Source organism: Lepidochelys olivacea (genome assembly GCF_965140295.1).
Source record: "Lepidochelys olivacea isolate rLepOli2 genome assembly, chromosome: 1".
Classification (NCBI taxonomy): Eukaryota; Metazoa; Chordata; order Testudines; family Cheloniidae; genus Lepidochelys; species Lepidochelys olivacea.
In genome coordinates this window covers 49,740,341-49,767,114 of record NC_140411.1, presented here as the reverse complement: position 1 = coordinate 49,767,114, position 26,774 = coordinate 49,740,341, and the positions used below count along the sequence as shown (strand labels likewise).

General features: G+C 41.3%; 1 protein-coding gene across 1 annotated transcript in view; it reads right to left on the bottom strand.

Moving 5' to 3' along the window:
• The window catches only part of BRCA2 (BRCA2 DNA repair associated), a 97,033-nt gene extending 70,624 nt beyond the window's left edge, over positions 1–26,409 (bottom strand). Inside the window, exons 1-9 of the mRNA XM_084617686.1 lie at positions 26,344–26,409; positions 23,754–23,861; positions 17,690–17,941; positions 15,765–15,876; positions 14,796–14,848; positions 14,653–14,693; positions 14,070–14,181; positions 11,735–11,790; positions 11,230–11,344 (exon numbers count right to left, since the gene is read on the bottom strand). Of these exons, the coding sequence (XP_084473812.1) occupies positions 11,230–11,344; positions 11,735–11,790; positions 14,070–14,181; positions 14,653–14,693; positions 14,796–14,848; positions 15,765–15,876; positions 17,690–17,941; positions 23,754–23,832 (820 nt within the window). The 5' untranslated portion in view covers positions 23,833–23,861; positions 26,344–26,409. The remainder of the gene's footprint in view (positions 1–11,229; positions 11,345–11,734; positions 11,791–14,069; positions 14,182–14,652; positions 14,694–14,795; positions 14,849–15,764; positions 15,877–17,689; positions 17,942–23,753; positions 23,862–26,343) is intronic.
• Positions 26,410–26,774: the final 365 nt, after the last annotated feature.

The window sequence follows — 26,774 nt, the reverse complement described above, 5'->3', positions numbered from 1 at the left end:
TTTTTTTGCAGTTTACTCCTGGGTCAACTCCCCAAATGGGGTTAGCTGTCTGTATAGAGCCACCCTGTAACCAGATTTCACAATAAAATGTTTGATTTGTACATATTGAAAACATATTATTGTACATATTATTTACATATTGCTTGATATGATTCATATCAGGACCCAGGAACACCTATCCAAATTGAGTAATCTCAACTCTTACACACTACAAATAGGAAATATTTGTGACTAGGGATAAATTCCTTATTATTAATGAAAGTAGCTAAGGGAGAGCACCGTGGTAACAGGAATTCAAAAAAATTGTCCAAAGCTGCTAAGGTGGTCTCGATGAATGAGTATTTTGGGGCTTTTTCAGGTGATCTAAATTTCTTTTTAACCTAACAATGACTATGAATAGCTATATTTGAGTATGAGTCTTGTTCAAGTTTTGCCCAGTGTTTGGATCATTAACGCAAATGATCTAATTTTTTAATTGTGATGCATAATAAATAAATAAATAAATAAATAAATAAATAAAGATCAACCAAATTAGGGAACACTAGTCCACCCCACTTTGTAGGCTTATACGGAGCTTTAGAACTCACCCTATGTCTTTTATATTTCCTTACAAATTTTAATAGCACATATTGCCATGTTTTAATGTCATGTCAGGGACACCAACAGAGATGCACTGAAAAAAACCTAACACCTTTGGGAGGAAAACCGAGGCTAGTCTACCTAGCCAAGAAATTTCATATCTTTTCCATTCCTCCAAGTCTTTTATTATTTTATTCCTCACTGGAGAATAATTTGCCTTAAAAAGATTTTTAAGTTTCCCCACAATATTTATTCCTAAATATTTTAAAGATTCCTTTACCTATATTAATGTACGTAACTGACAAGAGTTTGTTTCAGCCCTTTCAGGAATATTAATTCTTAACATTTCAGATTGATTTTAGTATATTCTGAAACCTGGTAGCTGCCCAAATTTCAAAATTAGTTGTTCTATAATTTTTAGCAAAGCTTCTGGATCCTCCTAATATAGCAAAACACTATCAAGAATACAAAGCTACATTGTGTTCTAATTCTGAAGGCATTTTAATGCCCTACACAAAGGGGCTGCTTCACACACATTGCAGATGGCTCCAGTGCCAAAGCAAACTCACAAGGCAACCCTGTCTTATACCCCTAGACAAAGTAAAAGAAAGGGACTGATGACCAAAGCAGACACTGAAGGATGAGTACATAGGTTTAATATTCCCCTCTAAAACGGATTTCCAAAACCAAACCATATCAAAATCTGTCTGAAGTACTGTACTCCCACTCCAGCCTGTTGAAGGCTTTCTCAGCATCCAAAGAAAGCAGCACACAGGAAGAATTGCCAGAATTAATATTTTAGGTCAAATTCAGAGATCCTCTGATATTATCAGATAGACGCCAGCTCGCAACGATCCCAGACTGGTAGGGGAACAGATATGGGCAACATGACACTGTCACCATGTCTCAGTGGATCACAGCAGAGGATGCCAAATTCAGGACAAACTGCTAAGAAATAGGGCAGATTCACCCCAAACTGGTGGTTATTCTATCATTAGACTATACCAAGCCAGTAACAAAGTGAAAAACCCATACACTGGACTTTATGATGAGTGGTTACTGAAAACCAATTTAATCAAATAATATAGGGTCCTCCTAATCCCAAGAGATCAGCCTCTTAGCCAGGTCAATATATAACTCAGATCTTATGCAACAATCACACTGATGCCAATCCTTTACTAACTAAAAACTAAAGGCTTAATATAAAAGAAAAGAAGAGGGTTATAAATGGTTAATAGATCATATACATATAGGTCATTTTTCAGTGTTCATAGCTCAAGATCATAGCAGTGATGGAATAAATTGTGAGCTTGCAAAAGCCTCTCTGGAATTATCCAAACAGATTGGGGGTCATCAGTCCTTGTTTAGAGCTTCACTGTTAGAAATCCAATCCAGAGAAATGAAGCAGGGAATGAAGACAAAAGGAAGATGTCTCAGGAACCTTTGTATATCCTCTGCCAAGTGCATGGAATTTTATTGTCTCAAACAAAGCTCAGTTTGTTTGTTTCCCCCTCCACCAGTGCCACTGTCAAGGTTCCTTCCCCACTCTGAACTCTAGGGTACACATGTGTGGACCTGTATGAAAGACCCCCTAAGCTTATTCTTACCAGCTAGGTTAAAAACTTCCCCAAGGTACAAGCTTTCCTTTGTCCTTGAACAGTATGCTGCCACCACCATGCGTTTTAAACAAAGAACAGGAAAAGAGACCACTTGGAGACATCTTCCCCCAAAATACCCCAAGCCCTACACACCCCCTTTCCTGGGGAGGCTTGAGAATAATATCCTAACCAATTTGTTATAAAATCATCAAAGACCCAACCCCTGGATCTTGGAACAATGGAAAAATCAGTCAGGTTCTTAAAAGAAGGATTTTATTAAAAAAAAAAAAAAAGAAAGTAAAATATCATCTCTGTAAAATCAGGATGGAAAATACTTTACAGGGTATTCGATTCAAAACACAGGGGATCCCCCTCTGGGCAAAACCTTAAAGTTACAGAAAACAGGAATAAACCTCCCTCTTAACACAGGGAAAATTCACATAAAACAAAAGATAAACTAATCCACCTTGCCTGGCTTACCTATACGGGTTGCAATATTGGAGACTTGGATTAGGATGGGTTGGAGAAGATGGATTTCTGTCTGGCCTCTCTCAGTCCCAAGAGAGAACAACCATGTAAACGAAGAGCACAAACAAAAGCCTTTCTCCTTCCCTTCGCTCCCCCCAAGATTTGAAAGTATCTTGTCCCCTTATTGGTCCTTTGGGTCAGGTGCCAGCCAGATTAGCCGAGCTTCTTAACCCTTTACAGGTAACAGGATGTTGCCTCTGGCCAGGAGGGATTTTATAGCACTGTATACAGAAAGGTGGTTACCATCCCCTTTATATTTATGACAGCCACCAACTTGACTTTTTCTTTGCAATCAATTACTTCCAACTCCCCCACCTCCTGCAAATGCCTCTGCAAAAAGCAGCATCCAGAAGCCGCGGTTAGCAGCATGTCTCACTGAAAGCAAGCAAAGCCCCAGCATCTCAAGTTGGATAAAGAACTGCATGCAGAGGAAATTTCTGAGCATGGTAAAGGGGCTCCGTGTGTCTCTCGCTCTGTTACTGGGAGTGGGAGAGCAGTGTTTTTTTTAAATCACGGGCTACAGATTGTTCCCATGCTGCAGAAAGTGGGGATTAGAGCTGCTTGGGGGAGACATAGAGAAAAGGAAAAGTTAACAGTTCAGCCAAGTTTCCCCAACAACCACACCAATGCCCTGTTGCCCATTGTGGGCGTTTTCATAATTGCTGGACTTGGTGTGTGTGTTTAGCGGGTGGTGGGGGGTGGGAGAGTCCTCTGGGTTGCCCCTGGGTGCTGCGTGAGGCAGAGGGGTTGGCACCTGAGAGGCAAGCTCTCCTCCCACTTCCCAGCTGGGTTTATTTGCTCTCTCCGTCACCCAGGCTAGTTTCAGTTGAAGAATTGCATCCCCCTTCCCCAGCAGGAAAGTTGGGAGCTACTCAGCTGCTGGGGTTTTGCTCCAGGGGCTGCAGAAAAAGCTGCAAACCGCAGCTCTGCTGGGCTGGGACGTGGAGAGCCAAGGGGGCTTGTGCTCTGGAGCAGCATGGCTCCAGCCACACTCCCAACAAATTGGGCCAGTGTGCTCAGTGATCTCCCCCCTGTCCTCAGACCCCCGTCAATGTGACGGGGCTGCTGAGGGGCCCCCCCATTGTGTCCCTGCAGCTACCACTGCTAGTGCCAGGGAGACACATCAGTTGGCGGAGGGAGAGGCCAATCAAAAGCAAAGCTGTGTCTGTAAAGAAATGTATGGGTGAGATATTGCCCATCCATAATAATTTGCAGCCCACCCAGACTTACATTCCTAGCTACACTACTGGTCCAGGGCCATATCAGCATATCACATGTCCTTACATAGTTTACTGAACCACAAGGGGTGGCCATTGGCCCCTCGGAGTCCGAGGTGTCCCCAGTAAGAGCTATTTGGGCAGAATGAGTTTCTTCTATGGCTCATTGTGAAAGCTAAGTGTCCTTGATGGGCCATCAATACACAGAATTTACATTAAGGCCAGACAGCTATCTGGTGGATCTTACCCAGGAATACAACTCATGTATAAGATACAAGTCCATGGCCAATATTCATAACTTTAGATACAAGGATGATACATTAATTTAACCAGGATAATCATATTTGATAGATTGTAACTTTTCTATTGACACCTTACATGATGCACTTTGTATAAGATTTATGGAAATTGTGCAACACTGGTAAGAACAGTGATACAAATAGTCACCTTTCTTATACACAGCATCAGACAATCTATTTGGGATAATTTTTGGTTTTCACATTAGTTAAAGAAATAGGTTTGTATGGTGCAGAGTTAGTAAGATCTTTTCCTTCTTTAGTAATAACCACACTTTTTGATTTTTCCATAAATCTGTAATCTCATTCTCCTGCAATTATCCATTAAACAATTCAGTTAAAATTGGGACCACCACTCGCTTTAGAATACTCCAAAGAAAATCCATCAGGACCTTCTTGATTTTAAAATCTTAATTACAACTTTAGCTTCCTCTGCAGCAATTTGCCTGAAAGAACTACATCACCCTCTGGGTAGTTTAACACTTTGTTTTGAAGCATACAAAGAATGCAAAATGTTAGCAAATGTTGGAGAGATCAGACTGAAACCAGTTATTAAATCTCCCTTTTTATATCCAATCTTTTAATCTAATTGTAACAGGGGCCCACCTCCACCCCATCCTCTTCCCTGAAGAAAATGCACAGATATCACCAGGTGTGTGCACAGTGAAACTATTACAATTCCCCTTCACCAATATCACCACACTCCCCCATGCTCCTGCCTATTTACAATATTTGCTGAGCTTTAGGCTGTCTCAGCAGGACCTGAGGGGAACAGAGATCTCCCTTCTCTGAGGCTCTGTATGACTAGATGCAGCTAACTCTGTTCCCCTCCCCCCCCCCCCCACACTTCCTTCCTAAAAGGCGCACACTTTTATAAGTCCGGGGCTGATGGAGCTAATTAAGTTTTTACCCCCCCAGTCAGCTTCTTGTGGGGCACTAACTAGCATCTAACTTATCAGAGCGCAGGCTCACCTACACACTTTTTGCACTCTGTCACACACCACCCATCCTTGCAAGGTCTCTTTTCCTCTGCACTCTCCCTTCTTTAGAGGCTCTGAGCTCCCCATGCTCGCCCCAGCATGGTTGTCCATGTTCCACCCCTAGAAGTCACATTTTGTGGGTGAGGGTCATCCTCATCATTTTTGTTTCCACCCACAGATTCGCACACCATGGACAGCCTGTTTCCCCATTCCCTTTGCCTTCTCTTTCAGTTTGGGCAGGGCCTGTCACTATGCCTCCCTTTCCTCCTCCAATTGGGGGCTCTGGTTCCCCCAACCCCACAAACTTGTCCCAGGATCCCTCCTCCTGCTGTGCTGGTGGTGAGGTTCCCTGGAACTGCCTGCTTTTCACTTGAAGCTAGGAGCACTATTTTCCTCAGCCCCTTGTGTTAGGCCATCTGCTTTCACCCTCTCCTTTTGAGGGTGGTCCAGTCTTCCTTCTGGCTTGTATCTTTATGTCTAGGGTTCTCTGGTTTTCCTATATCTACTCCTTTGCCCCATTCCCTGTTGGTCTTGCTTCCTGCCGTGGGGGACTCTAGACCCTCATTTTCTCCTTATAAGGGAAGAGGCTCCAGTCTGTCTCTATAATGACTGGATGGGGCAGCCCATCTACCACCCCTACCTGCTTCCACTCAAAGTGCTTCTTGACCTCTAGGGATATTTCTGCACTGGGCAGAGCCTCCTCTTGCAGTGGATGCATTCTAGTTTCAGGCTGTCACCCGGTAGTATCCAACAAGGCTTCACAAAACCCCTCTGGACCAGTGTGCATCCTGAGGCCGTGTCCACCAGTCCCCTCTGGCGCCTCCTCTCCACTTTTACAGGGATGCTAGGCATTTTCTTTTTCTGCCTGTGTAGATTGAGTCCACCCACAAAATTCGGCAAACCCACATTTCATATCTGTGCCATCCAGCTTTATATGCACTGACTGCCCACATTGGTAGCAAATCACTCCCCTAGTTCCCCAAAGAAGTCCCATCATCTCCTCCTTTTTCTTTTCAATCATCCAGGATGTGGCCAAATTGCTGCCCTTCTTCCCTGAGTCCTGTCCCTGAAACATCTGGAATTCTTTCTTAGGAAAATCTGCACCCACAAACTCCTCTGCCAGCTTTACCGCTTCCTCCAGACCCATAAGTGTGTGCTTTCAGGGAGGCACTGGAGAAATTGCTCCAGTATTATTATGTCTATTATTACCCCCAAGCTTGGGTATCTGGTTGTAGACAATGGGTTGCCCAATCTGTTAATTTTTGCACACCTGCCTGGGGTCACACACCTCTAATCCATCTAGCAGCCCAATATTTGTGTCTATATTTTCCCCCCGAAAGGCCAACCCTGTCCAGGATGGCCACCTTTATTCTACCATAGTCCCAGGCTTGCTCCTCACTCAGGGCCACAAAGTCTGCCTGGGCTTCTCTGGACAAGTAGGGTGCCACTTGGCGGGTCCACGATCCTTTATCCCATCTGGCTCCATTGCTACTCTCTTTAAGGTTGATAAAAACACAACAGGGTCATCTCCAGGACACATCTTACACAAGCTCACCCCCATGTCTTACTGCTGTTCTTGGTTGTGGGACTTACCAGTCCCCATATCAGTTGCTGCTGCGCTTGTGCTTTCTCCTCTATAAACTCCTACAGGGATTAAGCACCTTGTTAAAATCCCCCCCTAGAATAATATCTCCTTCCCTAAAATTTCCTAAGTGCTTAAAAAACTGAACAAACAAACAACAAAAACAGCAGCTTGCCCTTGACTGGGAGCACACGCATTGGCTAAAGTGAGAAGTTTACCTTTCAAGGACCCCTTAAATAAAATGTATCAGTCTTCTACATAAAGCAGGGATCGGCAACCTTTGGCACACGGCCCGCCAAGGTAAGCCCCATGGCGGGGTAAGCCCCCTGGTGAGCTGGACCACCTCTTCCCACAGCCCCCATTGGCCTGGGGCAGCGAACCGCGGCCAGTGGGAGCTGCAATCGGGTGAACCTGTGGATGTGGTAAACAAACCGGCCGGGCCCGCCAGGGGGCTTACCCTGGCAGACCGTGTGCCAAAGGTGTGCCAATCCCTGGTAAAAAGGATTATCTACTTACAGGAAACACTCTTGAAGAAACATAAATACCTGAATACTTGGACACAGCCAGCATGTGTCTCTCCAGGGCAATTTAATAGAAGAAGGGTGGCAATACTCTTTGCTAAACACTTCCTTTTTATTGTTTCATCATAACTCATAGTTCAGTGAGCAAAATGCCCTTTTCCTTTTGGTGAGCTGTTCACCCCGTTAACATTAATGGTCATGTAATCAATCAGTTCACCCATGTGTATGAAGTCTTATCTTGCCCAGTACATTACCCATTGCTAAAAGCAGTGAGATGCCAGTTCTCCAGTACATTTGTGACTCTTCTTTAAAGAAGACATTTTAGATAGAGTTTCCATCATACACATAGTAATTTTAGAACTCCCACATATATTGTGTTTCCTTTTAACCCCTATATTGTTGTACCATAAGTCTGATTTACCATATATTTTTAAATACTGAGGCCTATTATTTTTAAATATACATTTTTTCTATTAGAACATATAACTACATTTAACATCTGTTTCTGTTCTCTTATCCAATTTCCCCTGTATCTCTCCCTATGCATTCCCCCACTGTCCTCAGGTCCCACCTCGCTGTGGGATCCTGGGCTCTCCTTACTTACTCCATGGATATATCAGCTCCCTGCTGGAGGGTGGGTTTTTTATACATATATTTTTTAAGAACCAAGCCTTATCTAATCCCATCAAACTTCTTTATAACACTGGACACTATGAGAAAATTATACCATCTTTGAGTTCACTTATTCTTAACATTTTCCATCACAGGTGTTCCATTTCCAATTAATATAAAATTTTAAAATGTTTGTGAGAACTCTAAAGTGAGACTTACTTCAGTAGGGGAGATCTGGGTCTCTTGCTATTTCGTTATTAACTCTGTTTATAATATAAATCACAATATTAAGTGTTATGCCCATTAAGTATTCGGTAGTCGCACAGCATAAAATATCCTGGATGCTGTACAGCTCAGCTTCCATTTAACTATATTCCTTTATCATTATAACCACATGGATATCATATCCATTATTTACTGTAATGTCATAGCCCAGATACTAATCTTATTCTTCTGGATTTGGACTGTTTCTTCTGCTCTCAAGTCTGTCCTTTAGTCCTGATGTTGCATCTTTCTGAGCTGTTATGGCTGTCTTTGATCTCACTAATTCCCAGTAATTTCTTGGTAAACTGTAGGACTGATGTCTTTGAGCCCATTCAGATTTGTCTTCAGGGGATTCACCTATTCCCATGTCCAACAGTACCCATTTCTCTTCTTTTGGATTTGAGATAGACATATCTGTCCTTCCATTTAAAAGCCAGTCTAAATGGGGACCCCCATTTGTACCTCATTTTGTCCTAAGAACTGTGGTTACCTGGTATAGTTCTCTTCACTATCTAAGGGCTGAGGTGGCCAGATCTGGGAAAATGTGTATGGACTGCTTAAGAATTGTCGGCAGTTCAGCTCTCTCCCTCATCGCCCTCAGTATTTTATCCTTGTCTTGATAGTAGTATAAATAGATAATCATTTCTCTTGGTCTGGAGCCTACTGAGGGCCTGGGGAAAAGGGATCTGTGAGCTTCTCATTATGAATGCAATCTTTATTGCCACATTTTAATGTGTAATGGAAAATATCATCCAACATGGCCAGCAGATTTGTCTCTTCAGTCTCCTCTTGAACACATTTAATCTTTATGTTATTCCTGTGCTCTCTAATTTCTACGTCCTCCAGCTATATTTTTATTTCTTTTTCTCCTTTTGCAATTATTTGGATTCTTTCCTCTAGATTAGTAATGATGTCTGATTGCTCATTTAATCCCATTTCCACATCTGATATTTTCCCATTAATCTTATTAATTTAATGTTTTGTATCTATTGTGAGCCAGGACTTTTCCTCTCATCTCCTTATTCATCTTTTTGATTTCTATATGTAGGGCCTTTAGGTCAGACTCAGTGACTGCTGCTTCTCCACCCACATCCATAGTGTGTTTGCTGGAGGGGCAGTTACTCTCTTCCACAACCATGTCTTCATTTGGGAGAAGGGGAGGATTTCCTTCCTTTCCCAGACATCTAAATCTTCTTGTCTTCCATCCTTGCTTGTTGTGACTCTCTCAAAATGGCTGCTGCCATACTTCCTCCCCCAGCCACAACAAAACAATTTTAAAAAAAATTAAAACCCCCTCATTGCACTCATCCCCTGTACCTTTACAGCATAATGAGGGTCCAGATCAACATCTCCAAGCTTAAAGAGTAATTTTAATATATTTTGCAGCCTAATGGCAATGGATTCCGTTGCTGGATTTTCTCTTCCAGAGGCTGCTCTCTAGGACTGGGATCTGCCCGCTCCCTTTAGCCTTCTTTTTCTGATTTGCATATTTAGGGCACAGATCTGTGGATTCAGGTTGGCTTAGTTCTTTTTATCTTCTTAAACTTCTTTAATTTATTCTCCCTTTATTGTAAACAGGTGGATTAAGCTACCATCTTGTTTTCTAGTTTAGCCATGCCCCCTTCTTTCTATGTCAATTTAAGATGTCTCTCTCTCTCTCTGCTCCAACAGTGCAATGCAGCTCTGTGTCTCTCTCACTTGTTTCAACTATGCCAGTTTCTAGCACTATGACTCAAATCTTCTAAGTCAATAACTTCCATCTTGACTGGTAGAGTTTTAGACACCAGACCACAGGTGCCATCTTTCTGAGTTGCTGGGAGGTGGTCGACCCCCACCCTGTCCTAGGCCCCACCACCACTACACCCCTTCCTGTCTCTTCCCGCCCCTGCTCCACCCCCTCCCCCAAGTGCACGCCACTCTCAGTCCTCCCCCTCTCTCCCACCGCCTCCTGCATGCCTGATCATGCCTCCTGAACAGCTGATCACCAGCAGGCGGGAGGGGGAGCTGATCAGCAGGGCCCACCAGCAGGCAAGGAGCTGGGGGAAGAGCTGATCGAGGGGGCTGAGCACCCACTATTTTTTTTCCCGTGGATGCTCCAGCCCTGGAGCACCCATGGAGTCAGTGCCTATGCATCAGACTATTCCCTCAGGCCTTTATACACTATTCTAAAACTATTAAAACTGGTAAAACTACTAATCTACAGGTTATTTAAGAATTAATAGAACTATTTACAATTATTTATTTAGAACAAGGTCAGAGATTAGGACACTAAAGTTCCAACCCAGACCATGCGGCGATGAGAAAGAACTGAAGAGGCAGTCAGTCCACCCCAACCTTTATGGCCTCGGTCAGAAGCATGAGGCGAGCCAGGGAGCATGCGCGGACCAAAAGACACTACTTTCAAAATTCTCCGACTCTGGGTGCCTGGTGCGCATGCATAACCCACAACAGGGACCATCACTTGAAGAAAGCCTCAGATGGTTGGGTGGTCTTGTGAGCCCAAGATGCAACCCAAACCAAAACATTAACACGGCTATATTATCAGCCTGAGCTGCTAGCCTGAGCTCTGCTAGCATGAGTCTGTCTTCCTGGCCTGGGAGGCTTGCTCCCGGGTGTAGTGTAGACATTTCCAAATGACTTAGGAGTTTAAGTCCTACTGACTTTCAGACAGGCTCCTAAGTACTGAAGTCGCTTTTGAAAATGGCACTTTGGAGACATTTCATTGAAAGGCAATGGGACTAAGACACTTTTGAAAATATTACCCAAAACCCTTAATATATTTACTTTAATACAGTATTAATGGGAACATAACTGCTACTACAGTCTTTTGTATCCTAGCTAAAATTCTGAACATTTATGGCTGCATTTCCTGACCTCACAACATGTGTCAGTCTTCTCTCTAAGGTATATGAGTTCTGTATCTGATCAGCAGTCAACTACCCTGAGAGTTTTTCTTGCATATATTTCTTTTAGTGAAGGTAGCTTAATATTTGAGGTTAAGAAACAGTAAACCCAATAAGGAACTAACAATATTAAAAGTATATGTGCTTACCATGGTCTTTGACATCAATTTCTGTATTTAAGTTTACTGTCTCTGGTATGGATAGTACATTTATATCATTCTTCTCAGGCCTTTTACCCTGACTGGAGAAAAAGTTGTGCAAGACCTGTAAACCCAAGAGTCAAATAACAATTATATAATATTAAATGCTCACTAGGATTTACTAATACTTATGATTTTTACAAGTTTTAATACTGCTAATGTGTATATAGTTGTGCATAGTAACAAGTGGAGTTTGCATCAGTTCAAAACAAACACATTAAATGAAATTATAGCTTGGTTTTACATACTCAATTTTGCAAACACTAATTTTTAAAATGTAACTTGTTTTAAACCATACTGGAGATAACAGAGTGAAGAGAAGAGGAAATTAAATATTTCATTTTTTTGGCTCAAGGAATATTAAATAATAAATAAATACATTTAAAAAAATACATTTAAAAAAACATTTAAAAAAACAGATTCAGTAGGATATTTTCTGCTTAAATTTACTCACCATAGCAATTCTCTCATCATGTTGCTTTACTCCAGATATGGAATCATTTCCTCTAGCTGAAATTAAAAAATAATTCAATTCACTTGTACTTATGTAGCTGATAAAATGCTCTGAAATATGTAAAATATTTATTTCTGTCTAATACTTAAACAGTTCAAATCTGTGGACCAGTCATTTAAAAAGCTTATGGGTGAAATTTTGTCCTGTGCTTTTAAGGGTCCTGAGGGGCTGTTTAAGTTACAGCAGTCTCCTTGGACTGCACTGCAGGTGACAGTAACTCAGAATCAGTACAGTGCTGCATACTGTGACTCTGCTCCCAACATGCCCCTAATGCCAAGGTTTGCAAAGGGGTCCTCTGAAAACAGCTTTACTGCTGGTCTTACATAATTTCTGCCCTTGGGGGAACTCCCCCCAGGCATTATGAAGAGCTTTTAGAGACCCTATGGACCATTCCAACTCCTATGGATGGCACACAGGGGCAAGAGTTGGGGGAGAGGGTGTCAAGATTTCACTGTATATTTGGAATACACAGGATATTTGTAATAATCACAGTGAAATAATATGAGGCTGATGGATTGCAGTAACTATTTGTTTTTAGGTTTAGCAAGAAACTATTGCTTGATAAACCTGTTTTCCTTTTGCATTGTTATTTCTGTAGTAGAAACCAAGCCATTAAACACTTTACGCATCATTCTTAAATTGATCAGTATATGTGGATTTGGAATGGCTCTATGAAAATCAGCTGTAAACATATTTTCAAAACAATTATGAAAAAGTTGAAAGACCATCTGGATAACATGCTAATCTTTCACCTTTAGAAACAGACACAAATGAAATAAATGTGATGGTCTCAACCTAATTCCAGAGTTGACATCTACCCACATCACAAAAGCTGCCACAATTTAGCGTGATTGTTTCCGATACTGCACACCAATGAAGAATTGGAGTGTTGTCACTGGAAAAGCTGTAACAGGAAAAGTAATGATCTATTTATTAGTCTTCCACTTACATAAACAAAAATCTTTCCTATAATTCTACTCCAATTTACCCTCATCTTGTTAAAAATACACAAATATAGAAGAGAATTTATTAGTGTTTAAATATCATACTTTATTTAGAACACCTGAGCTTAGAGAAAGACTTGAATTTTGCATTTTAGAAAAGAAGTCATTCTTACCCATCTCCAAAGAAGGAGGACATCTGTTGGAAGTAAATGAATAAGGATGGAAAAAAAAAATGGGTGGCACAATGCCTTCAGCGAGGTGTAAAAAAAATAAAACTAAAGATTGCAGTAGATCAAATCACAACTACAGAGGCTGATTTCATGTTTTAAAAATGGGACATCAGATAAAAAAACTGAACATAAGCTATCTACAGCATGTTTTATCATACAGTCTTATATGTCCTGCTTCCTTAAAATAAATTCACAACTTCAGTATTTTAATCCCTTCACCACTTACTGGACTTGTCAGTAATTCTAAAGTGAACTTTAATTCAAATAAATTGACTATTTGGGAAAAAAAGTATTTACTAATATTTGTACAGCATCATAAATACTATAATAATTAAGATGTTAGGCAACACTGGACAAGCACTTTTGCTGTACGTATGGGATGATGGACTAATGATCATTTTATAGCTATATAGTGTGCTTCATCCAGATATGTCAGAGTATTTTATAAACTGATTATACAAACTAAGTATATTAGTTCATCCATCAATGACATACAAACACATCTGAGATCAAACATTGCAGCTGTTTGGTTTTGTATTTAATCTGAAAGACTGTGCCCCCAGCAGCCCAGTGCCCATCAACCCGTTGCGAGCACATTTTTTCCACACTGAATTTATGGGGCAAATTAAACCTACTGAATCACCAATACCACTTACTACTGAATCTTATTTCTCCTGGAAATATTACATCCAAGTGTTGACCCAGCCTGACATAGTTTAGCTTGACCTTATAAAAATCACAGCTTGAAGTGGTATAGATGCAGGCAATCAATGTAACATGTTAATCTTTGTTCCTATAAATGTTGCTATGTTATTCTGTAAGATAGGATGCTATTATTATATGCCCTGAGCCCTGATATAAAGGAACTAGCTTTTCAAAGAGCAACAACACAGTTCAGGTTCACGTTTTCCTTTCAGGATGATGTTGTCAAAAACCAACTGCTACTGCTCAGTTATGGACACCACTTTACAGCAAAGACAAAGCTGTCATATAAATACCATATAAACATCCAGTTTACTCTTCAGTCACGTGTTCCTGGGATTATAAAAACATTTAAGACCACTATGTTAACCTTGAAATACCACACACTTTTAATGTTACCTATTATCACTGTTGCACTAAGCGTAGGGGGTGTGGCTAAAGAACTTGACCAAGACATATCTGGATCCACTTCTGCTCCCAGGCCTTCAGAAATACATTTTGGTGTCTTAACCTAGAAATACATCAAATCATTTTAAAAGTATATTTTAAAACAACACTCTTGCTTAGATGCCTGGCTGGTGCGTCTTGCTCACATACTCAGGGTCATACCGATTGCCAGCTCTGGGGTCAAGAAATCATTTTCCTCTACTTTGGATTAGCAGGGACCTTAGGTTTTTTTCATCTTCCTCTGAAGCATGGGGCATGGATCACCTGCTAAGATCACCTGAGCATGTCTCACCTTATCAATTCAATGCCATTGAAAGAGGTTCAGGCATTGATAGTACCTCAGTATCTTCTGTTCTCTACCTGTGGTACACAACCGTTTGGATTCTTTTAGTCTAGCTAAAGTCATTGGGATCAACAAAGGGCATCTTGTTGGAATGTAATGGTCTGTAATATACAGAAGGTCAGATTAGATGATCTAATGGTCCCTTTCTGGCCTTAAAGTCTATGACTCTAAACCCGGAAATAAAATGCTTACCTCCAAAAGTTTAGGTGTGCAAAACAAGCGTCCATGTGCCACTGAAAAACATTTAGAAATTAGAAAAAACATTTAATTAAGTCATCCAATGATCTTTAGAGATAAATATTTTTGTTAGTAAGAGAAGGAGCACAGATACTCACCAGGAATATTATTTCTTTGTGGTGTTCTGTAAATATCCCTTAAAGCTGCTGGACTAAATAACAAAATCAAAGAAAAAAATTATTACTTATCAAACTTAAATGGTAAGCTTTCCTAATAGACATTATTGTACACTCTATTATATTGCCTTCACACACAAAAATATTTGCAGTTTTACTTTAGCCATATGGGCCATCAAAACAGAACTCATGGAATATTTAAGATCCAGTGACTTTGCATGTGATAATTACAATAAGGAACAATGAAGCTATTCCATGATCAGTACCAATTTTCATGGGTTTCTACCAACTGTTTAATAAATGCTTTGATTGAACTGTATTAAAATCTGGCATACAAGCTTGTAGTCCAATTGTCATTTTAAATTAACATACTTCACTACGGAAGTGTCCTACAGTTTCAGATACTTAGGCCCGATTTATCTGAATGAATGAATAAATAAATAAAAAGAATTGTAGAATTTGAAATGTTGCAGGGACTTGCACCATTTGTCATAAACTAGTTCCTTTACTAAACAAATTTTATGAATAGTGCATTGTGTTAATATGTTGCAGTTAGTATTTTATGGTCATTGTATCAAATGCTAAGAATTTGTGAAGTTGAGATGTCAACTAAAGCACCCTATGCACATAATGCTACAATTTAAAAATAAAAAGGAAATAGAGTATTTTAATAAAGTTTCTTAAGAGTCCAACAAATCTAAAATAGGGGGAAATTCCAAATATAGCTGATAACCCATTTGCAAATCACTCAGCTATGTATATATACTTTAGTGCTTGTGTATAAAATATGCAAGATTATCCACTGTTCTGAAACTCTAATGTTTCCATCCATGTGCTAGCCAACAGTTTTTATAATATAATTTCAATTTAAATATAACCCTCCTATAAAATATATTAAGTCAAATATTTTTGAACATTTCATTTTTAAAAGTGTTAACATCCATAACATACCTTACACTGAGGGAGGTATTGAGAGGTGAAAATATTTCAGTTGTTTGATCCAATTTTGTCTTCATAACACGTGGACTTATTCTATGTTCTTTGTCAACCAAACTGACTTTGCCTGCAATGTATAGTATATACAGTAGATAGTTAACCAAGTCCTGCATATATAACTATTTTGATTCTGAAATTTAAAAATAAAAACTTACCTTTTAAAATGTACATAACTAAGCCTTAGTTTTTAAAAAGAAACATTGTTCAATGTTACTTACATTTCTAATAATGAGCCTTTTGATCAAGTTGGAATACGTTCACAAATTCTAGTCAAAATGACAATACATGCACAGAACTTCAGTTAAGTTCATTTAATAAGCCTCATTCTTTTTTAAAAAATATTTATTAAATTTATTCTGTATTTATCTTCACTATAGATTATGTCAGCTAGGCAAAGGAGTCAATGTGCAGTATCACTGAATTTCCTGTTACTACAGGAGAAATGATTTTTGCGGGAACCCATAAAGCTCCTTCACAGATATATTGTACCAGCATTCTCCCAGGTCTGCACAAAAAATAAATTTCTTGCATTGAATGAGCTAGCATAAAGAAGAAATATTTTTGGTTTTATGTACAGTGCCAGACAGTACCGATTTGTATTACAAGTGTCTCATGAACAGTTGAGAGTTAAGAATTAGTAAATGAAGAGCATTTCCACCTTGGCCATTGGAACCCTATGGGCTAAACTGCGAACCTCTTGGGTGGTGAGCAGTTACTCATACGAGTTGTCCCATTGACTCTGATGAGACTACTTATATAAGTAACTGCTCATTGGTGTGAGTAAGGGGTTCACAATCTGGCCATATGATACTAAGGTATATCCTCGAACCATTACACAAATGTATGTAAAGCACTGAAATACAAAACAACTCAAATAACGCTTTTAAAATGGAGGGCCATAAATTGCCCTGATTTACATCTTGTGCAATGCTATTCTGACTTGCTGAACATCTTTAAAGGCTTTACTGTAGAATCTAGGTAAGCCTCTGATATATGTCAAGAGATCCAGCTTCAGCAGAAGCCAATATTTGAAAGGAAGGACACAAATTTACAGTAAATGTACAAATCAGATATAGTAGCAATGGATGCATCAGAAATACCTATGCAGAAAACATTTTTATAGTTCATCTAATTCTGATCCAAGAGGCATAGATGCTAGAACTTCTAGATATGTCAAAACTTGAGTGAAAATTGGCATATACTTTGAGGAAGACAACAAGGTACAGTCTTAAGTGAAATGCTACCTGAAAAGAGAGAGAACTCTCTTTTCATATTGAAGATTTTATTCACCAATATGGCTACACTCCATAGCTTACAATTTTATTAATTTAACAACAAACTTACATCTATATGCAACTTACACGTCTTGATTAGAAATGTCAGTGAGTGCCCCTAGGACTGCACTAGACCTCAAATTGGCAATAGCCATTTTCTATTTAACCCAAACCAGCAAACTAACTTTTTAGAATGTTTATACATTAAATACAAACTAGTTTTACTTTTTAAAAAATAGGGTAAGCAAAATTCATTCTTGGGCTCTCCCTAGATTTGGCACCTAGCAACTCCAAGCTTCTGTTCTGCTGATATAAAGAGTGGTTAAAGCACTGGAAAAGATATCACACCCAATCCTGCAGTGAGCTCTGTGTGCATGGAGCCATACAGAGCTCACTGCAAGAGTGAATTCATTGTAATGAACAATTCTGCACTTATACAGGGTGAATTAGAGGGCCTAATACTGTATGTCGTTTTCGTATTTAATGTCTGTGATAGCATTATCTACTGCAATTCTAATGGGAAGTTATAATAACGAAATATAAAATCTCTCTTTTAGGGGGCTGTGGGAAGCTATAAGCACTTTTACTTCAAATCCCGGTACTCACCTGCTTCTATTTTCTTCTGACCCAGTTCTTTTATTGGAGAAGACAAAAGTGGCAATGTTGCACTCTGTTCTTTGAAAATCATTGGAGTTGATGCCAACTGGCTATATGTAGAGGGCTTCCCCCTTGGAGTTTTAGCAGCACTTTGATCAAGCCAGTCAGCTGTGTATTCAAGTTTCTCTGATGTTTCAGATTCATAGGGTGGAGCTTCTGTGCTGAGTTCCTCAAACCAGTTGAGACTTATTGGCCCTAAGTCTATAAAGAAAAATATCACATTATTTTTATATGTAATTAAACCTAGCCTTATATATATTTGAGAAACTCTAACTTTATGTTAAATTGTCTGAATTCAAATCAGTTTAATGCTCCATGAAGGACATTATACAATAGCTGAGATTGGACAATACTGGACATTTAAACCAGCCTGTTATAAAACCCAACACCACTCCTCTAACCATACATTTTTATATTGTAGTACTCCTTCCAATTTTGATGTTGACTCAACATCAGTTTTGTCAAAAATCAAAGAATGTTGACTAAACTACTACTGTGGCTTTTTACCAAAAGAACAGTTACCCTTCAGTAATTGTGGCTCTTCAAGATGTTGTAGTCTGTGCGGATCCCACTGTGGTGCATATAAGCCTCATGCACATGAGCTTAGATTTTTTTCTTTTTTGGGGGGGGGTGGGGGGGGCATCAGTGTCAGCCAGGGCAGCACACCTATGCTGTGCCTCCTTGTGCTGCCCTATGCGGGCATAAAGGGCAGAGGAGTCACAGCCTTCCCTTAGCTCCCTCACAGCTCAGAGCCCATGTTAGCTGAGACTCTGAAAACAGGAAGGAGAGCAGGTTGTGGCATCCACACTGACAACACCTTGAAGAGCCACAGTTACTGTAGGGCAAAGCAACTGTTATTTGCGTACGTCAGTGTGGATCCCAATATATGTGAATGGCAAACAGTGTCATCTCTAGATAGTAGGAGTATCACAGCTGCATCCGTCAAACAGAGATAGGAGTACTGCTCTTCCAAACTTGCCGACTGATCTACTAGCTAAATCCAGTGCATAATGCTTGACAAATATGAAAGGGTGGCGCCATGTGGCTACCTTGCAGATTTCAGGTATCAGTGTATTTCAGGAGTAAGTCGAGGATGTTGCTTGTGCTCTGGTGAAGTGAGCCTTAATCGTCAGAGTGAGAGGCACATTGCCCAGCTGGTAACCCAGTGAGATATAAAACATAAGCCATTTAGACAATCTTTACAATGGCCTGGTCCTCGGAGCAACCAGCTATGACCACAAACAGAGGTGGGGACAGTCAAAAGATTTCTGTCAATATCACATAGTTCATAGCTTCTTCTCCCCTGGTGTGGAATGTGGTTTTGGGAAGAACACAAGCAAGTTAACTGATTATTTTAAGTGGAACTCAGAAGTTACCTTTGGAATGCATTTTGCATGAAGTCTCAGTACTTCTTTGTCTTTATGGCATTAAGTATATGGGAGTTCTTCTATGAGCGCCTGAAGCTCACTTACTCTTCTGGTCAAGGTGATGACCAACAAAAAGGCAATTTTGAGAATAAAACAGTGGATGGAACACTCCAAGAGATGCTAAAGAGGTGCGGGGACTGACTCCATAAATTTTAGGAGGAGGATGTTGAGGTCCCATTCTGAAGTAGATACTTTCCTCATGGACTATATTTTCTAAATAGACAATCAACCTAATTCTCAATTACTGAGGGACAATCTCCACTCATTGATATACTTTGCTTTCCACAACCAAATCTCTGTACAACTTTTCATAAGCGATGTACCCAAAAATTCGGATTCTAATATCTAAACTGTATTGTTAAATCTATTCACCTAAATTTGGGTTATTGCTGATTATGTACTCTATGTATCATGTTTCAGAGTGGTAGCCATGTTAATCTGTATCAGCAAAAAGAACGAGGAGTACTTGTGGCACCTTAGAGGCTAACAAAATTTATTATTATGCTCAAATAAATTTTGTTAGTCTCTAAGGTGCCACAAGTACTCCTCGTTCCTTCTGTGTGTCATATGACTTCTAAAAACTAACTTTGTATTTGTGGATAATCTAAGCACTATACCCAGATGTACAGACACTCTTTCCCCAACCTATGTATTATATAAATTTTTTTTAACATTACCTTTAATAAAATTTTTAAATCTCTAACCAGTGATTAAGCATGCATTAGACTCTTAAGAAATTCTGACACTATCAAATGAGAGAAGACTAACAACAACTATCAGTGAATGATACACTGACAGTGCTCCCAGCTAGATCTTGACATAGCTAAATGAAAATCCAGAGTGTTTCAGCTACAGCAAATAGTCAAGAAACTTCAGTACTGCGGCCTGCAGCAGGTCTTGGCCACATCGGGCTGCCAATATTAAGAACCTTTTCCATTTGAAGGTGTGGATAGCTTCCTGCTCTGTGCCAATGTTTCCTGAACATGCCAGGTGCAGTTCCTTTCTGTGATGCTCAATCAGCCAGCATCCAAGCCATCTGGTGTAGTGACCTTGGGTCTGGGTGGAGTACTTGAGCTGATCTTTGATGACAGGTCTGAGCAATCTGGGAGACTGACTGGTGATCACGTGGACATCTGTAACAAATCTGTCAGCCAAAACTACCTCGGCCAGCAGGGAGTTATGAGAATGAGCATGGCCTGGTCTCGTCTAGCTTTGGCAATCACCATGGGGATTAACAGAATTTGTGGGATAGCATATAGAAGGACTTGATTCCACTGCAGAAAGAAGGCATCTGGTAATGATCCAAGAGTCATGCCCCCTCTGGAACAGAAGTTTGAGCACTTGGCATTGTCCTTGATGGCAAACATTGGTCAGCAGCATCCCCTACTGATGAAATATCAATTTGGAGAGCAATTTCTGCAGTGTCCTCTCGTGGTTGGTGATGGACTGCTCAGGAAGTTCAGTGCGTTGTTGAGTCTTGCAAGGTGCAGAACTACCAGGATTATGGCATGTAAATTGCCATCTTAAAACGCTAAGGTATTTATATGCAGTTCCATATCTCTTGCATCTGTAAGCGGTCCAGGTGGGCTCCGCAGCCTGTCCCAGATGCAGCAGTCACTAATGCCCTGGATAGCAACTGGGCCACAAATGGCACCCCTTTTAGAGCATTGTCAAGATGCAGCAAAAAGTTCAGCACCGCAAGGACACAAGGAAGTATTAGAACCTTCTTTGTCGGTGACTTTGCAGGAGAATAGAGTGACCAGAGTCAGAACTGTAGCAGTCTCCAGAGAATATGGCAACCAGCATCACATAAATATAAGAGGGCACATGGCATAATGCTGCAAGTCAAATCTGTACCATTGTAGCCAGGTGAAATTTAATGTATTCAGTAATGTCTGAAGGGAGAGGAATCGGCCCTTAGAGTTCATAAGACACAGAATCTATCCTGGACCCTATCTCTGTGATGAAATAGTGACGATTTATCATATTTCTCCAAGCAGCATGAGGGCACAACTGAAACTTGTCAAGGTCTCCTGATATGATCTGCCTCTCATAAGCCAGTCAACCATATATTATATATATAAAGGCAGTACCTTGTACTGGTAATGATTTGATCTCAGCATAAATCTCAGGTAATTCCTGTGGGCTGAGTGGATGGCAAAATTGAGAGTCACAAGCCAGTCATGAGTCTGAAGCAAGGGAATGGTGAAGGCAAGCGTTACCATCTTGAATCTGAGGCAGCATATGAATTTGTTTAGTCTCTTCAGGTCTAGCATAGGACAAAGAGAATGAGGGAATGCCAGAAGTAGAAGCCTCTTCCCCAGTATTCCTGGGGAACCTCTTCTGTGGTTCCTAGATGAAGGCCACTTCTTTTTGTGGAAAGCTCTCATTAGTAGGGTTCCTGAAGAGGGATAGAGAAGGATATGGCAAGGTGCCAAACACAGCAAATGGATGAGGTAGCCATGGGTGAAAATGTCCAGCACTTATTTGTCAGCTGTAATCTTTGACCATGCCTGATTGAAGAGAGTAAGAATTTCCCCAGGCCGACTCTGGAATGGCCTTGATGGGGCTCTCAATATCCCATCAAGCCTGCTCCCTCTCACAGGGAGCCTGGCGTGGGACAGAGGACAATGACAGGTGCCTCCTGGTGTGACAGGGCCACTTTCCAGGTGGTGTTCCAGTTGGTGACTGAGGGAGTAATATAGCATTCTGTGTCTTTGTGGGAGCTGGTACCAAAAGGGCTTATGGTATGGCACTGAGGTATAGACCCCTAAAGATCTCAGCATTGCACTCAAATCCTTGAGGGAATGGAGTGCATTGTCTGTCTGCTTGTGGAAGATCGCCATGCCTGCAAAGAGTAGGTCCTCTTTTGTCACCTAGACTTATTTCAGAATCCCAGATGCCTGTAACTAGGAGACCTGATGCACTAGGACTTCCTTAGCCATGGATCAAGTTGCTGAATTAGACTTGTCTGTTGCCCCTTGTAGTGCTGTTTTGGTACTATCTCCCTCCTTGATGGTGTGTCTCAGCTACTCCCTATAGTCCTACAGGACCTTTCACAGAAGTAGATCACTCTCTCCCACATCAGAAAACTGTATTTTACAAACAGTAGTTTGCAATGTATACTGGAGGGAGGATAAAAGTAAGGCTTTGTACTGTAAATGCCCAGTTTCTTGAGGGCCTTATCTTTTGTAGTTCCCTTTGCGGCTCTGATCTTTTCCTGGACTGCAGATACCACAAGTGACCCTGGTGACAGAGTGCTAGATACACTGGAGGGTAGGGATAGGATACAGAGAGACCTAGACAAATTAGAGGATTGGGCCAAAAGAAATCTGATGAGGTTCAACAAGGACAAGTGCAGAGTCCTGCATTTAGGACGGAAGAATCCCATGCACCGCTACAGACTAGGGACCGAATGGCTAGGCAGCAGTTCTGCAGAAAAGGACCTAGGGGTTACAGTGGACGAGAAGCTGGATATGAGTCAACAGTGTGCCCTTGTTGCCAAGAAGGCCAATGGCATTTTGGGATGTATATGTAGGGGCACTGCCAGCAGATCAAGGGACGTGATCGTTCCCCTCTATTTGACATTGATGAGGCCTCATCTGGAGTACTGTGTCCAGTTTTGGGCCGCACACTACAAGGATGTGGAAAAATTGGAAAGAGTCCAGCGGAGGGCAACAAAAATGATTAGGGGACTGGAACACATGACTTATGAGGAGAGGTTGATAGAACTGGGATTGTTTAGTCTGCGGAAGAGAAGAATGAGGGGGGATTTGATAGCTGCTTTCAACTACCTGAAAGGGGGTTCCAAAGAGGATGGATCTAGACTGTTCTCAGTGGTAGCTGATGACAGAACAAGGAGTAATGGTCTCAAGTTGCAGTGGGAGAGGTTTAGGTTGGATATTAGGAAAAACTTTTTCACTAGGAGGGTGGTGAAACACTGGAATGCGTTACCTAGGGAGGTGGTGCAATCTCCTTCCTTAGATATTTTTAAGGTCAGGCTTGACAAAGCCCTGGCCGGGATGATTTAGCTGGGGATTGGTCCTGCTTTGAGCAGGGGGTTGAACTAGATGACCTCCTGAGGTCCCTTCCAACCCTGATATTCTATGATCCTATTCTATGATTCTATGAATTGGTTTGTTTTACAGTTAGAAGGGAAACTGGACCCATTTTGCTAAAAACAGCAATATAGAAGTTTAAAAAATAAGAAGTCCTTCTCAAAATGAATAAATCACAAAATACAGTATATTTGGTCATGACCACTAGCACTTCTGAACCTAGAGCGGGTGGCAACTTAAAAGTGAAATAATTTTTAACATTGACATATAAGAGACTAAGGCCTTGATAACATTAAAATATTAGAGCATTTATGAGTCTTGAGCCATCATTAAAACCATTTGGAAATTACAACCACATCTTGTGGATAAAGAACATAGGAATCTAAGAAGACAATCAAGTTAAACTAAACTCTTCATTGGGATATAGAGTGTATTGCAAATGCCTACAGAATACAGCACCCTGAAAATGCCTCTGATTACAATATGCTTTCAGTACTTTATTTTAATCAAATGAAATAATAGCTGTACCTGATTCACTGCATCGTGCCTTAAATATTTCAAAGAAAGTTGGTCTTTCCACAGGTTTGTCAGCCATTTTCTTTTCCATAACATCACTGGTATGCTTGTTAAAGAAGCCTGCAAAATTATATCAAAATGCTTTGATACTCAGCTATCCTAATGGCACTGCCAGGTAGGAGTCCATGGCTTCCATTCCTATCAGGGGTCAGCAACATGTCCACACACAGACACAAGTGTCCATGGTAAAAATTTTGAAGTCTGTGGTAATTTTTCAAAAAATTGAATGACTGAATGACATAACTCCCCCACCCCACAATGTCCGTCACTATTAGCACAATAATTTTCTCGAGTGTCTGTCACACAATGTGGTGGTGCCAACTCCTGATTCCCATTTTTTTGCTCCTCAGGGAGTGATGTAAGGCAGCACACACTTAGCCCAAGGGAATGACCTTTCCTAGCCAATTAGTTGTGGTGATAGATTATAAAGAGGGTTCCATCCAGTCCTACATGGCAGAATTATAGCTGCAATGTATGCACTCAACACAATAATGGGCATAGCATAAAAACCTAGACAAAAATAGTATGATCTCCAGTGTGTAAAGTTTCACAGCAGGGAAAGGAAAAAGAACTCAACTCTATCATAGAAGACAAGAACACCATGCAAAATACACAATACTTTGGAAAAGTTTTACACTAAATGAATCAGTGTTTACAATGATTCTTGATTAATAAGGTATATCACTTTCTATATAATTAGGACATATATACATAGTGAGATCTGAAAGGCTGTTTTTGCTGGCAGACGCATCCACCAAATAAGAATGTAACTGAAATTGGAATGCCAGCTAGACAGAGACTGCCAATTTCAAAAACATACATCTGTATTGTTGATTTTTTTTAAACTACTGCTACAAGTAACAACTAAGATTACTGTAGCAATTTTTCAGTTTATTTACTTTGTGCAATTGAAAGCATTTTAAATAGAGTCTATTTTATTGTTTCCTTTTGGATAGTCTGTCAATTTCAGCTATGTGGCTCTCTCTGAGTACCAGGGGAAACAAACATTTTTTAAAGTGGGAAAATGTTATTACAAAACCACAAAAATTGGCCAAGGAACTGAAAGATAAGAATACTTGAAAACTACTTGTAAGTTTTTAAAATTACTAATTTAAAGTTAAGGCCTTTTAACTTTCAAATGTTTGACTCTGAAAATTTTTACCACATGCATTTATGTGATACTCCTTTGTAAAATAAGTTTTAGAAGACGGTTGATCTTATTTTACACCATGGGTCTGTAACATTATCACTGATGAACCATGTCGTTCCTCGATTTGCCCTCAAAATCCCTGCATACAGAATTTACTTTTGGGGGGATGCAAGGATGATAGTTAGTATGTTCAAAAAATGCATTTTCATTTTATTTTATTCAGAAAAATTCTGTATGTTGTCTACACAGGCACAGAAGGGAGCCAAATCCCAGTGTGGGATGTTGCCTCAGAAGTGCTTTGTGAAGTTTAGGCTACATTCACCCTACTCTAAAAATAACACAGAGAGCGAGAGAGACCCATTTTATTCCTGCTTAACTTCTATGTGACCCTGTACAAAAGGACAGCTGATCAGAAATCCCCCAAACTTTCTCCCCCTTCCCCAGGATGACAAGAAACACCTTCACTGGGAATAGATTTTAGAGTCAGTATTTTCTGTGTATATATAAAGTCTGCTGCAGTTTCCACGGTATGCATCCGATGAAGTGAGCTGTAGCTCACGAAAGCTCATGCTCAAATAAATTGGTTAGTCTCTAAGGCGCCACAAGTACTCCTTTTCTTTTTGCGAATACAGACTAACACGGCTGTTACTCTGAAACCAGTATTTCAAATGTAATACAGATGGGAGGAAATAACTGGGCCACCCTCACTTCCCTCTAACACTCAGTGCTTTGAGCAGGGGATTGGGCTAGATGACCTCCGTAGGTCCCTTCCAACCCTGATATTCTATGATTCCCCTTCACTGGAGACCATAGGAGAGAGGACATCTACAGCAGGAATCATCTCCCACATGTGCGAGTCCAGCGCTCGGGAGGAACTTTTTAAATATCAGTATTTCCAACTGGCAGCAAGACGGAGGCAGAGTGACCGGGAGGCAGTCCTCTGTGCCTCCACCCACCCCGCCCCCTGCCACCCTGGGGGTGGAAGATGGAGGCTCCCAGGGATCACAGAATCTCAGGGTCGGAAGGGACCTCAGGAGGTCATCTAGTCCAACCCCCTGCTCCAAGCAGGACCAATCCCCAATTTTTGGCCCAGATCCCTACATGGCCCCCTCGAGGCTTGAACTAACAACCTTGGGTTGAGCAAGCCAATGCTCAAACCACTGAGCTATCCCTTCCCCCATCCTATGCGTGCCTGAAGGGGAGAGGAATCAAATCCAACCCCTCCCCTGCCCGCCCCCGGCGATGCCCCCCCCCATCCAAGAGCAGCCCCCGAGAGAGCCCCTGCAGACTCGCCGCCGGGAAGCGGCCACCGGGGCCCGCACACGGAAGCATCAAGCCCCGCCGAGTCCCCCAGCAGACGCGGGGCTAGCCCGGGACGCGCCCCGCACTTGCCTCAGCGCCGCCGCTTCCACAACATTCATTCGCCGCGCACAAGCGCTGGCGCCAAATCCCCTTGCGCCTGCGCCGCGAAGGCCGTTTCTAACGCCACACCGCCGGCTTCCTACTGCGGCTGCGCTACAGTCAGCGCGGGAGGGTGGGGCTGGGCGGCAGCGCCGCGCTCCGCTCCCAATGCGGGCTGCGCCTCTGCGCGGGCGGGGGGTGAAACGCAGGTTCAAGCGTGAGGGGAGGATTTAGACAGGGGAATTGAACGGTTATTGTCAGATCAAAACACACCGCGCCGTACATCCCCCTAGAGAATAACACCCAGCAACACCCCCTGGAGAGAGACTGAAACACACACAGCAACACCCCCTAGAGAGAGAGTAACACCCAGCAACACCCCTTAGAGAGAGACTGTAACACACACAGCAACACCCCCTAAA